This window comes from Ammospiza caudacuta, chromosome Z, assembly GCF_027887145.1.
Source record: "Ammospiza caudacuta isolate bAmmCau1 chromosome Z, bAmmCau1.pri, whole genome shotgun sequence".
Classification (NCBI taxonomy): domain Eukaryota; kingdom Metazoa; phylum Chordata; class Aves; order Passeriformes; family Passerellidae; genus Ammospiza; species Ammospiza caudacuta.
The window spans coordinates 71,696,512-71,710,122 of NC_080632.1; the positions used below are offsets into that span (position 1 = coordinate 71,696,512).

At 37.8% G+C, this 13,611-nt stretch overlaps 1 protein-coding gene across 4 annotated transcripts in view; it reads right to left on the bottom strand.

Moving 5' to 3' along the window:
- Window positions 1-13,611, bottom strand: part of SMC5 (structural maintenance of chromosomes 5) — a 42,156-nt gene that overhangs the window by 15,813 nt on the left and 12,732 nt on the right. For 2 of the 4 annotated variants that reach the window (XM_058823427.1, XM_058823424.1), the window contains exons 8-15: window positions 10,195-10,266; window positions 9,140-9,395; window positions 7,812-7,966; window positions 5,213-5,326; window positions 4,134-4,228; window positions 3,805-3,937; window positions 2,757-2,930; window positions 2,458-2,627 (exon numbers count right to left, since the gene is read on the bottom strand). In XM_058823427.1, coding sequence (XP_058679410.1) covers window positions 2,458-2,627; window positions 2,757-2,930; window positions 3,805-3,937; window positions 4,134-4,228; window positions 5,213-5,326; window positions 7,812-7,966; window positions 9,140-9,395; window positions 10,195-10,266 — 1,169 coding nt within the window. The remainder of the gene's footprint in view (window positions 1-2,457; window positions 2,628-2,756; window positions 2,931-3,804; window positions 3,938-4,133; window positions 4,229-5,212; window positions 5,327-7,811; window positions 7,967-9,139; window positions 9,396-10,194; window positions 10,267-13,611) is intronic. The other 2 variants (XM_058823425.1, XM_058823426.1) reach the window with 2 other exon arrangements.

Below are 13,611 nucleotides of genomic sequence, written 5' to 3' on the forward strand. Positions count from 1 at the left end.
ATGGGATCCAGCAGAAAAGCACAAGACTCTTACTATTACATATTTAGGAGGGCAAAAAATGTGAGGAAAGGGAGGAACTAGGTAAGTTGGAGAATAACACGTATAGGAAAACAGAGGAATACGAGGATAAGAGGGACATTTAGATGTAAATAGTGGGCTGGTTGCTACCCTTGTCCAGCCACACCCAATTGGCACATTCACTTTTTACTCAACTCCATTCCTCCCTCTTTTCTTGCTTTCTACTCAGGCACTCACATGTTTGGAAGTCTAAGTGCAAGCAATTGTAGTCAAATCACAAGTCAGAGGGGGAAACCTGCTTGTCTGTGATGGCTGCACCTGGCTGGAGACCAGAGCAAGTGTACCATGGGATGATGTGATTGTCCTTGCTGCCAGCACCATGGTACAAGTGTGCAAGAGAGTGTTTGATCCCCAATAAAGACCAAAGCACACTAGACAGTAAGTGGCCCAGGAGCCAAGACAGTAAGTGAGTCACTAAGAGTGACACCGCAGGAAGAAATGGCTACTGGAGGATCAGCCTGGCTGACACAGACTGCTGCCACACGCATGTGCTTATGGGTAAGATGACAGGAGTACTGGCTATGGGGTGCAAATTGGGGGAGTCGTGGCTACCTCTGTATCTCTGAAACAAAGACCACAGAATGAGCTACTGGAAACTAGAGAGTCACAGCCAGTTCAGCATGCAGGCACACATGGGCGAGGGAGGCAGTCTCTACAGGCCAACAGAAGCAGGGTTACAGCCTCAGGGGTTTGCATTTCCAGGTACAAGCAGCTCAGGAGACTGAGGTCTAGGGGTACTGACTGCGCAGATTCAGAGTGTCTGGAACCAGCGGCCAACGGGATCCACATTGCCCACAGATATGCACAGACAATGCACGTGTGCATATCTATGGGTAATCTCATGTTGCTCAGACACAGTACAAACATGAGCCAACCACCAGTGTTGCATCTGTCCAGTTGCTCTGTATGACTGCTGTGCAGTGTGTAATTACATACACATAAGCTGTTCAGATGTGTTCTGTGTGTGTCCAGTGGGAAGTCAGGCTTAGCCCCACTACTGGATTCATGCGGGAGGAGCATTAACCTGCATAAGCTTCATCTTCCTCTCAGTCTGCTGGATCCTGACGAATTTCTCTCATTTTTTGAGTGCTGTGTCCCACACCACTCATGCATTTGAATTTCAAGACCACAGTCTGGATTAACTGAAGACTAAATAGGTAAAAAAATGTGGTTCTATGGCGACCCTTGGTTTGTTTTCTCTTGCCCAGAAGTCAGTACCAAGGATTATGTTCTGGATCCTATCCTGTTTAGGACTCCTTCACTGGCACATGGAAGAGCAAAGAGAGGGCCCTGCTGTTAAGTTATTAGACACTGAACTACTGGGAGGGAGCAATAAGCCTGCTGTTCACAGAGGTCTACTGAAGCTGGGGAAGCAGTTGACAGAACATTTGTGAGATTCAGCAAAGACAAATGCAGAGTCCTGTCCTGTGAAGACAGTGGGTCTGGCAGTAATATAGGCTCATGACAGACTGACTTCAGCAAAGCTCTACAAACAAGAACCTGAAGCACTGCTGGACAATGAGCTGTGCATAAGCAAGCAGTGCACCCTGGCAGCAAACCAGGCTGTATGAATAGGAGCACAGACAAGTTAAGTGATTTTTCCTCTCTGTTTAGCACTGCACACAGTTTGGACCACTGTGCAAAATCTCACCCGGAGGGCAATCAAGATCGTCAGGGGCTACAGCACACACTCTACAGCACAGGATGAGGTGCTCTGTTTGTTCACCATAGACAAGAGACTAATAACAGCCCTGTATCAACAGAAACCACTGACAGGATGGAACAAAGTTCTCTTATGAGGTACACAGTAGAAGAATTGATAGACAGTGTGCCTAGGTTAAAACAAGAAAGGTCCAAACTGGATGTTAATGTTGTCTACACTGCCTACTGGGAGTTTGTGCTTAAATGAAATACCAGTTGAAAAATGCCTTGACTTCACCTCTTATGACAAACAGCAACACAGACCCACAAAAACAAAACATATGTAATGAATGATACTATGCACAACTGGGGCCTTACTCAATCCCTGACATGCTTACTTAGTACCATTTATACACATTATGGCATTATCTAGATATGTGCTACAAAGTTAGAACAATAATCTAATATTTGAGTAAATACATGCAGTGATATTTAACTGGAATCCTATGATTTTATCACAGAAAGTCATCTGGAACATTGCTACATGTTGTCTCAGATACTGTCATAATTTCTAAACACCTTTCTTGTCTTGATTATCACCTGTATCTAATGCTCAAATACTGGTTACTTTTTAAGGGTAAAAGCATGCTGTATTAAGAGAAAACAAAAATATCTCGGCTTTTAAAATTATAACATAGATATTGTAGATTTTTTCATAGATAACAGCTTGTTTCCTACCTATCATACTTCACACCAATTTTTGATTCCAACTGCCTCCTCCGGTTTTCTCTCTCTAAAAGTGCCTTCTTCTCCTGCCTGAGTTTATTGTCCTTGAGATCCAGAAGTTTCTGTCTCTCGAACAGTGCAGTCAAACGTGCATCCAATGACTTTAACGTATTACTGATGTTCTGAAACAAAAGAAAATGCAACACTAGCATCCTTACTGCATGCCATACTAACATATGCAGGCTCTGCTTAATGCATGATAAAACGGCTAAAAGTTCACAACATACACAGTTACAGAAATACACTGGTACCTGTCGCTGGTTTTCCAACTGTCCTCTTTCCTCTGTATCCACTGAACTAGTGAGATACTGTGCATCCTTCAAGCATATGTTACTAGTGATGGTTTGTTTTGTGTAAGAAGACATTTTAATAACATATCTTTCTTCTGCTGTATAAATTTGCTTCAGATTGGTTTCCTGTATGACCTAAGATATACAGAAAAATATTAATCTGACAAAAGCATTATTGAAGGCAATACTTTTCAGAACAAGGAACAAGTGTGATTGATAAACACAGTAAAAAAAACTTCAGCTTCTGCAGGTCCTACTTATTAACAACCTTTGCAAAAAGATGCTAAGTTTAATGCAGCATTACACTTGTAATTCAGACTGGTAAGCAAAGAACTGTTGAGATACTGCTGGAGTATAGTGCCATAACTAATTAAACAAGTCTGACTGTCAAGATATTACAGACACCAATGAAAATTTGTTAGCATTGGTACTGCATAGTGAACAAGGATTGTATTTACTTCAGATACCTAACATGGTGCACAGGTATCCCGTGTAACAAAGAAACAAAGTACTAAAGAATTAATAGATGAAACCATAAGGTGAGCTGTAATGCATTAGTCAAGCAAATGTGTCTGTAGGAAAAAAGAAGGCATAAAAATACCAGAGCTGCTTGTCTTACAAGCTTCATATCAAAAAGGATAGTATAAATAACCAAAGATTTACCACAACTCAAGATACATAAAGATAAAATATGTCCACTACACCAGAAACAGCAAAAAGCCTCCACAGGATAAGTTATATTTGACTAAAAATGTTGCTCAGTTTATTTATGCAGCATCAGCTATAATCTGTCAATTAGGCTTAGCAAATAATTAGGCTGACTGAATTTGTTAAAATGTCTTGCAATATGTTAGCCCATAATGAAGTGTTCCCACTTCTACAAGGCAAACAAAAAGGATAAATAAAATTGCTAAAGCAATTTTTTGCATTCTCTACGTTTACTTGCCAAACAACTTCCGAAATAAAACTCCACACCACAGGTGCATTTATGCTTCTTCAGATACTTTACCCTTTCAATCATGTCTCTGGTCTTCTGTGTTCCCACAGGAACATCATGAACACGGTACTGGTAACAAAGGTAACTCATCACGGGAGAAGGCGCATCAAATAACTCTCGTAAATATGAATAAAATCCGTATCGGCTGGAGAAGAGATAAAGTAAGCATCACAAATCAAATTCAGCAGGTAAGCAAGCTGAAGTTACTGAAGGGTCAGAAAGAAGTCCCACTAACCCAGAACTAAACTGGTGATAATTTGATTTGCATAAAAAATTCTAATATATAGCAACAAAACAAACCCACTGCATTTAAAACAATCCGAATATAATCAGATACATACTGTAATTCTTCAATAGGTCTGGATGGTAAAATTTCAGCACATGATTTATCAGGTGCACATACAGCATTCACTCTTAGATTCTGACGATCACGCACCTATTATAAGATTATATTAGATTATTTGGTAAAGACCAGAAAAATAAACCATGTGCAAATAAAATATTAATTACGGATTCAGAGTGAGAATTATTTTCAACTGATGACCTCTGGAAGAACTTACAAATTCACTCTGGCTCAGAAATAACCAAGTTCTCTAAAAGCAAACTCCATTAACGTCCCTGAAAATACTATATGCTAGAGAAAATAAAAGCAATCAAAGAAACCCAGGGCCAAGTGCTCAGTCTAAAGAGCTACTTGTATAAGTGAAGATCCGTTGAGCTGGTTAAAGCAGCCTTGAACTGAGTTCCACAACCACACAAGCAAGATATGCCCCCAGAACTTCAGATATCACTACTACTGTTCAGGTATAAAAAAGTGGTAAGTTTCCATGAAGAGTGGATGAGTCTTCAAAAACTGCAGGACAGTCTGTCACTAAATACACCATTGTGCTGACTGTAGTTGGGAAATATTGTGACAGTTCAATACCGTATTTTCTGCTCTTTTCCTCTTGCATCATCTGCCTGACTTTCAAAAGGAACAATCTTCTCACTGATTCAGGAGACAGGAGAACTATGAGAACACAAGCTTAATTTGCTGCTTAGACCACTGCATGTCACAAAAGATGCTTCCTGCCTCTTTATTCAAAGGGCAGTGGAAAATTTTGGTACTAAATTTGTAGATTTCTGCTCTACCCATTTTCTTGTACACAGTATTTTCCACTTAAGTGATTATTGCCTTAAGGAAGGAAGAAAGGAGGAAGACAATCTAAAAAAACCACATCTTCTAATAGTCCTACATGTATCCAGTTAGTCTAAGGTTTAAGGAAACCTTAATTCTGAAGAAAATTTTTGAACACTACACATTATCCACTTGTTATGATATAGGTATCTATCATTATCATACAGATTTACTCGCTAGCCTCCCAAGTTCAGGGTTCCTACTTCAGTACTTAATGAAGTTCCAAAATTGGTGCCAACTTGCCTCCACCAGAAATGTCTCCATATCTTCTTGACACTCAAAAACGAAAGCCCTCAAGTCATTGGATGAAATGTGATTTTCAACATATTTTGCATGTCTACTGTCTTTCATATTGATCTAATAAAGAAAGGTAATGAGCAAGTGATTTAATACAATTCAACTTAACATCCCAAAAAACACTTCAAATAATCAAGATGATATCCACACATATATTTAATGAAACCAAGAACGATGTCTTTAAAAATATATTTCTTTGCCTTTTTTTCAACCAATTCTCTTGCGAGGAAACCTATGGTAAGTCACAGATCACTGTGCTTAATTTTTAGCCATCCATATCCTTTTTCAGCACTCCTGGAGTTACCACCATCTCTCACCATACCACCTCTCCCGCTCCATCCTGGCCTTACAATTGAAACCACCCCCATCTTATGTCTAATGGCTCTGCTCCAGCACTAGTAAGGGTTTTTCCATTAGCAACAGAAAACATCACACTCCTTAAGCTGAAGTGCATTTGAATACCTAAGAAAAAAGCCCCACATACTTAAAATGGATGAAGCCTACCAAATCTGAATGAAATGTTAATGTTTTTGGTTTTCAGTTGACTTTGACTAGTAATTAAACATCATGTCACTATACATGAAACACAAAGGCAAAATTACAGAGAACTACACAATTTAATAATCTCAAAATGGAGAAAGGCTGGATACAGTTAACAGCAATTTGAAAGCTGGAATTTTTAAGTACACCAGACTAATTTACATAATACCAAAGTGTACTGGTTTTGGCTGAGGTAGGGTTAATTTTCTCCACAGTGGCCAGTATGGGGCTGTGTTTTGGGCCTGTGCTCAACAGAGGGTTCATTATACAGAGATGGTTGTCATCTCTGAGCACAGGTTACACAAAGCCAAGGCCTCTTCTGCTCTTTGTGTAGCCACAGTGGTAGGGCAGCGATGATGGAGACTGGGAAGAAACAGAGCCAGAACAGGTGACTCAAACTGACCAAAGGGATATTCCAGATCATCATCCTCAGTATACAATGTGAGAGGAAGAAGGTACATTTGGAGTGATGGCTTCCGAAATGTCATAGTTTAGGAATGGCATTCTTCAATTTAGAAGGCCCATTAAAATCATGGCACTGCTTGCTCCCCATGTTCCCTCCCTGCCTCCTACTCCAGCAGGATGGAGTTGAAAACTGGAGGCAAAAAAAGGTAAAAATCATGGGTTGACATAAGAATAATTTACTGGAAAGAGCAATAAGATAAAGAAAGAAATTTCAATAATTAAAGGTGTAAGACTAACAATTTACACCCCCAACAAATGCTGACTGCCCACTGTGACTTCTCCCAACCTGAAAGGCAAAATTACACCAAGAGTCTCTTTCCACCGCTCACCCTGCAAAGAGGTGCAGTTATATGGAACAAATTAGGGTCTGGCCACATCCTCTCAGCCACACATTCTCTCAAGCATTACCAAAATTTAACCCTGTCCTTGGCCAAAACCAAGACACCAAGTCACTGTCACACAGGATGGAGCCCAGCTCTCCTAGAGATGGCTGAACACCTGCCCGTCCATGGAAATGGTGACTTAATTTCTTGTTTTGCTTTCCTCATGTGCATGGCTTTTGCTTTCCCTATTAAACTGTCTATACCATGAGCTGTCTAAGCTTTTACTCTTCTGATTCTCTACTGAATTCTGAACAGGGGCAGTGAGTGAGCAGCTGCCTGGGGCTTGACGAATGGGCAGGGTTACACCTCAGAGAGAAAACAAATCCACACATCAATTGATGTCACAGAGGTTAATGAGGCCGTATGTAAAGATATCCTTATTGAAGCATTTATAAAGCGATCTTGATGTGGTCTTTCAGGGAGAATTCAAAGTTCTAATGATAACAAGAAATATTTGGGATTCTATTCTAAACAAAAGTAATTTTGAACAGCCCTAGTACATGTACCAAGTGTAAGAATTTGCATATAAATATTCTGATATACTAATTTAAATTGTAGCAATATATTAAGTAAATTTGCAATTCTGAAAAGTGCAACTGGAGATCTTCATCCTCTTCACATTACATAGAGCATATATTGCAAGCATGTATTGAACTAAAAAATGTAATATCCTCTTTGAAAATTTAGCCCTGCTATTTCTAGATCATACTTAAGTTATCAAACCAAACCAAAACACAAAACAAAACCAGCAACTGATTTCTGTGTCTCTAGATGGCTGAGTAGAGCAAACAAAAAAACTACTCCGAGATCACAGAGGGAAGTAAGCACAGCTGAGCAGGTTGCGCTGTTAAGGCAGATACTCAATTGGCAACTGCTTTTTTAAGCAGCAACTAGGAACTACTTAAGTAGTAAGACTGGATAATAACTGGTTGCACCACAGAGGAAGCCTGCAACAGGCATCTTCTTGTGGAGGAAAGGAGCCATCCCACCTTACTCAATTACAACATTGCCTATGGAATTCTAATTATGAATATCCTGTATGTACTTGGCAGTACATTCCAAGATGTGTCTCAAAAGTCTCCCAGTCATTCTTGAAGCCTTGCAAGACATACATAATCTAACCGTTTACAGAGTGGTATGCAAGTAAATCTTCTTACTTCAAGCATCATGGGTTCACAAGTTTTTTTTTTAAACTTGTCTTTGTTGTTTCTGAGCCACAAAAGAGCAGAGTGCGTGTCTCGGAACCTCTGTTTAAGCTTCTCTTCCTTCACATGCATTATATTATTAAGTTGTCCAAGGCGATCAATTATTCCTGTAATTTAAGGTAGTGTCTTAAACAGAGTCCACAGTAAGTACACATTATAACCAGCATTTTCTGGTATCTAGTGACTACACTCCTCCAAAACTAAGGTTGTTGGTAAATGGAAAGAACTAAGTTTCTCTTTCCAGAATTGAGATGCTGCTACTTCTGAAGAAATAAAAAAAACTATAAAAGCTTAAAATAGAATTAAAAACTTATCAAAAGATTAACAAAATATGGTAAGCACAGTAAAAACACATGAATTTTGCCATGGAAGTATGCTTTTTCAAGACTTGTCCTACCTCTGTATCAAAAAAAAAAAAAACTTCCCCAGAAGAAAGAGACAGTAGGACTTAGTAATGTGAAATATCTGTTACTTCATGGTAGCAAAAAACAAAATGTGTGACAAGAGACTGTGTATGAAAGCATCTACTATTCAGAAGAGACAGAGATCAGAACCTGAGAATTTTGTGCTACTCAAGATAAAATATAGTGTCTCCTTCCCTAGGTCACCTGGACTCCCTATCTCAGTTTCTTGTTGGATTCTAGGGTTCTTGGACTGCCAGACAGGTATGTGCAAATGAGCAACATGCACTCAGGAATATGTATATAACACCTTCACTAGCTGTCAAGCTTCAGTTTTTAAATTTTATTTCATTTATTAGAAAGGACTAATTGTAAATCCCAGACTAATGTAAAGAAACTCTGGAATTAAGGTTCATCTAAGAAGGAGAATTGCAGCATCTGCAGCTAACATACTACATAAAATATATGAAGTATCTAAAATATTGTCTCTTCAAAGCAAACTGCTTTCTCCATCAGGTTTGGGATTGCTTTTCACAATCTGCTAACTACAGACCTTCCTTTTTAACCAAAAAATCCCCCAAACCTCCCAACTGCCAAAGTACTCTCCTTACTCAGATATCAGAAATACTGATTCCTTGAAGGATAGTTTTAAGGTCAATTTTTAATTTTGCATCTTCTTGTTCAATTTTGAAAGTGGTTGTTACTTTTAATAAAGCTGTTAACAAGAGAGAGGACTGCTATACATGTAGGCCAACTACAAGTAGTAGCTGAAGTAAACACCTTGAATTATTTCACTACAGCAGGATAAGGAGATTCTGTACAAGCAGATGCATTAAAATAATAAAATAAATTGACAAAGAAAAACCTTAAGTAACTTACTTTTCTCTTCCCGCTCTTGGTTGGTTTTTTCTGCTCTTAGATCACTAACATTGTTATCAATATTTGCTTTCTCTTCTTGTAATTTTTTCAGCTCAGTATTAACAGCATCAATTTGTGGCTGAAGATTCTCACAGACTGCCATTGTATCCAGCTCACTCTGCCACTCTTCTATTATTTGTTGAGTTTGATATATTTTCTTCTGCCTGTTTGTTTCTTCATCTTTTTTCATTCTGAATGCTTGATTAATTTCTTCAATCTAAAAATTTGGAATATTTCAAACAAGAAATGAGTTTGGTATACAGAACCTACAACAAATACCTAGGATACCTGTGTAACTGCTATTAAATGCTTACATAACCATGCACTCAAACCCCAAGAGTCTGTTACAGTCCCAACAGCACTATGACACAGTTCCAATAGCACTACAGCAGTTGTAGAACATAAGCAAAAATACAATCATGCCTATAAAACAATTTTTTAAGTTCCTTCATTTTCACAAAAGCAGAACCTTAAAGGTTAATTAACTAACAGTTGCTTAATACATCTGAAGTTTAGTCTATGATTAAGTAAAATCTATAGCCCAAACACAACTTAGAAGTTTTGACTTTGCATCCTTATACATTTCATTTACTATGCATTTCTTGATCAAGTGCATAGATGAGACTGTTTCACAGCCTTGAAAGGATGTTCCTTTTACAAGATGCAATATGAATATCTTTAGAAGCAGTAACCTACAGCCTCTACAGTGTAACTTCTCACACTATAGAGGCTGCAGCTTTTCAAAGCCTATCACAAATGGCATGTGTGCATATGTTTCTGTCAATCAATATATACACATAGTCTATTTTAGTAGGCAATTTATAATTTATGCAGTATACACCTCTCTCTTAGTAATTCCTGTTTGACTGATAGAGTTCTAAAGATACACTGTGTACTAGAGGGAGGGAAGAGTACAAGCACTTGCAGGATCTCCATAGAAATTTGCCACTCTGCTAACAGAAGAGCAGACAAAAAAACCAAAAACAAACACCAAGAAAAGTCAGCAAGACTCTTACCTGTTTATCTTTCATCTCCAAAGCATCTTGTTTCTCTTTACATTTCTGGGAAATATTTCTGATTTCAGCAGTCTGCATACAGCAATATATTTAAATTTACAGTCAATAAATTCAGTTATATTTGTAAAAAGTAGTCAGATTTTTAAGAACATCTTGTATATGCATAACTAAGTATTTACTCCCCATTTTACTACTGGCAAAGCCATCCTTACCCACTTCTTATTCTTAACTGTATCTGTAGCATGTATAATTTCAGCAATTTGTCAAGACTTGCATAACAGCATTCATACTGTACTGTTCACAACCATTCTGCTATAGGTCTGCAAATTTTGGCATGACATAGAGAGGAAGCGCCTAATCTGAAATTAAAATACCTCCATCCCTGATTTCAATGAAAATGTTACATTCAGATGCCTACAACTATAAAATGTTCTTGCCTCTTTCTCCAAACAAATTTTGCAAAGAAAGGTGATACTAAAGAGCAAGCAGGGCTTAAGCTCCTAGGCACAGGATGGCCAAACCAGGTTTTGTCCAAGTCATCCTACCTCTGAACTGCATTGTGCTAGAGCTAGATCCTACACAACTGAGCTTGACAATTTGCTGGCTCACGTGTAGGCATCCATGTCTCTGCTCTTTCTCTATGCTCAGCTTCTATAAAGCAGAAGAACAATATAGGTTGGAAGGAATTTCTTGGCACTACCCAGTCCCATCCTTTCTCAGAGCATGATTTTATTAGGTCAAGTTGCCCAGGCATTCACACAGCTGAGTTCTGAACACAGGGGAAATACACTATCCTTTCTCTGAAAACTGCATTCCTCCTTCCCTAAACCCTCAAGGCTGAAGCACTGTGAAGAGAATACTAGAACACTGCAGAAGGATAGAAAGATTGCAAGTAAATTCCAGTGCAGACATGGAAACCAACACAGCACTCCCAGCAGAAGAGATGTCTTCCTATGAAAAGTCATACTGAAAACACTAAGATGCATTAAAAAAAAGGAGAAAATAAAACTATGCAGAATTTTTTCTCTACCCCAATCTCAAAAAAGCCCCCAAATTTTAAGACTCGTGCAGATGGTTTGCATGAAGTCAACACAGAAGAAATACATCTGGGTCTTGCAGTTGACTGCTATGAAGTAATGATTCTGTGATGCTCTTTTCAAAGAGTTCACAGAGGCAGCCTGAAGAGGAAGCTCTCCCCAGGAAACTGATACACAATGTTCACAAAATGGTTCTGAAGGCTCTCAAAATTGGGGCACTACTAAGGAACCGGAATTCTGTTTTTCAGTTACCACTGTATTTTCAGTTATATGTTTCTAGATAGACCTATCTACAGAACAGACAAACAGCTAGAATTGTCTTTATGATTTTCATTGTATAACCAAAAACAACTGGTTTACACCATTAAATATTGCTAGAAAACTGCATTACATAGTTAACTCTGTTCAAATGCCTTTAAAGAGCCTGAAGAAACTGTTCTGAAAATACACCATTTCAAACTTTTCCTATAAAATGGGTCAGTTTCTTTTTTCCACATTCTACATGACACACTCAAACCACCAAGTCTTACTAAAAATTTTTATTCTAATCCAGAAATTGAAAGGGTTTTTACACACAGAAACAGGAGAAAAAGTAATACCATGTCTGGATATATTAATATAATTCCCAGAATTACTCCACCTTTCTTTGCTGTTCAGCTCCTTCCAGACAAAACTACAAATCCATACTCAGCTTTTTGCCAACAAACTTCAAGAAAGACAAAATGAAGGTGTGGTTATTTCCGCTCTCACATAAATATCCTCATGTTAAGAGAAAGATCTCAAGAAGCAGTCAGAATTAAAGTTATTTGATAATGGATATAAGGCTCAAGCAAAGGATCTGTAGAGAATTATATTCCCTACCGGTCTGTGTATCCAGAATAGAGCAGACTTAAATATTAAACTGCTTTCCTTTAATGGCAAATTGAAACTAATCAACTCCTTCTGGCTCACAGAATATTCACCTGTGAAATTCTTGCCAAATGCCTGCATTTGTACAAAGACAGAATTTTAAGTTACAAAAAATTCAAGCAGTCTATGAAAAGGTGAGGAACTAATCATGACAGAGCAGCTTAAAGCCATTATAAGCTGCTTAAGTCTTGCACTTTCATACTACATCAAAACTATCTCCTGACAGTGCAACCAGCACTGATTCTCCTTTTCAAAGACATTTCAACAGCCCAAGTCTCAAAGTATGTGTGAGGGAAATCCATTTCAGCAGCTGAAAAAAAGGTACTTCATGAAAGTCCAGAAAGCAGCAATACATGTCTCAGATCTTCTTAACTTGCCTGGTATCTTGCAAATAGCTAATGCCATAACAAAATATATAATACATTCCCTTACATCTTTTTCCACAATTCTGGACTCTGAGCTCAAGACAAAATTATAATCATTTAATCTAGACTTGAACATATCATTTAACACCAGAAAAAACAGCTCTGGAAGCGTCATAGTATACTACTATATACAGAATATTATTAGTTATGAATAAAATACAAAATTGTAACTCTTCACTGGAAAGTCGTATTAAGAGTATCTCAATAAGTCTTCTATAAATTACTTATTTCCAATTTATCCTCTTTCCTTCTTCTTGTATTTTTGGCTACTGGAATACTGTAGAACAAATGTACCTAATCCAATTTCCAGACATAAATTATTTACTTATTATTAATTCATTAATTAATAATTAATTAGCACACAGTTAACCTTTTGAATATACAGTATATGAAAGCTTTACTCAACAAGAAAAATATGCTGATTCAAGAGTATAAATTAATCATCTCGAACATTCTCTCAGGTTTTCTTCCACTGTTTTGTAGGAAGTGCCTATGCTGAGCAAGCTCCCTGCAAGTTAAAACTAAAATGATCACTGTTTGTCCTAGGTTTCTTATAGAAACAAAGTACAACCTTTAACAAAAAAGATTACTATGACGTGAATACAGCCCAATACTTCCAAGAGGTACCAATGATTAAGTAGAACTGCTCCCAGTTCAAAAAAAAACAGAATAGTTTGATACATAGGGGTAAAACCTAACACAGTAAGACAAAGCAATGAGAACAAATTTTATCAATTCACAAGCATGAAGGCATTGTTGCATTATGAAAATCAACTTCAATTTTCTAGATGTTAACTTTTCCCTAAGAAAGTACATTTACCCTTAAACAACAAAAACCTTCAAAACAAAAAGCCCAACCAGACCAAAAAAAGGCAACAGCAGTAAGACTTGCAACATTTTGGAACACTGAGGTATTTTGCCTCACAGCACAATAAACTCTTGCAATACTGTAGGAGACAAAACCTAATTACTGTACCAAAGAATTTTCTTGTAATTATGAGGGACTTGAGTACTTCCTAATGTTAGTGTAGCATTTATCGCAACAA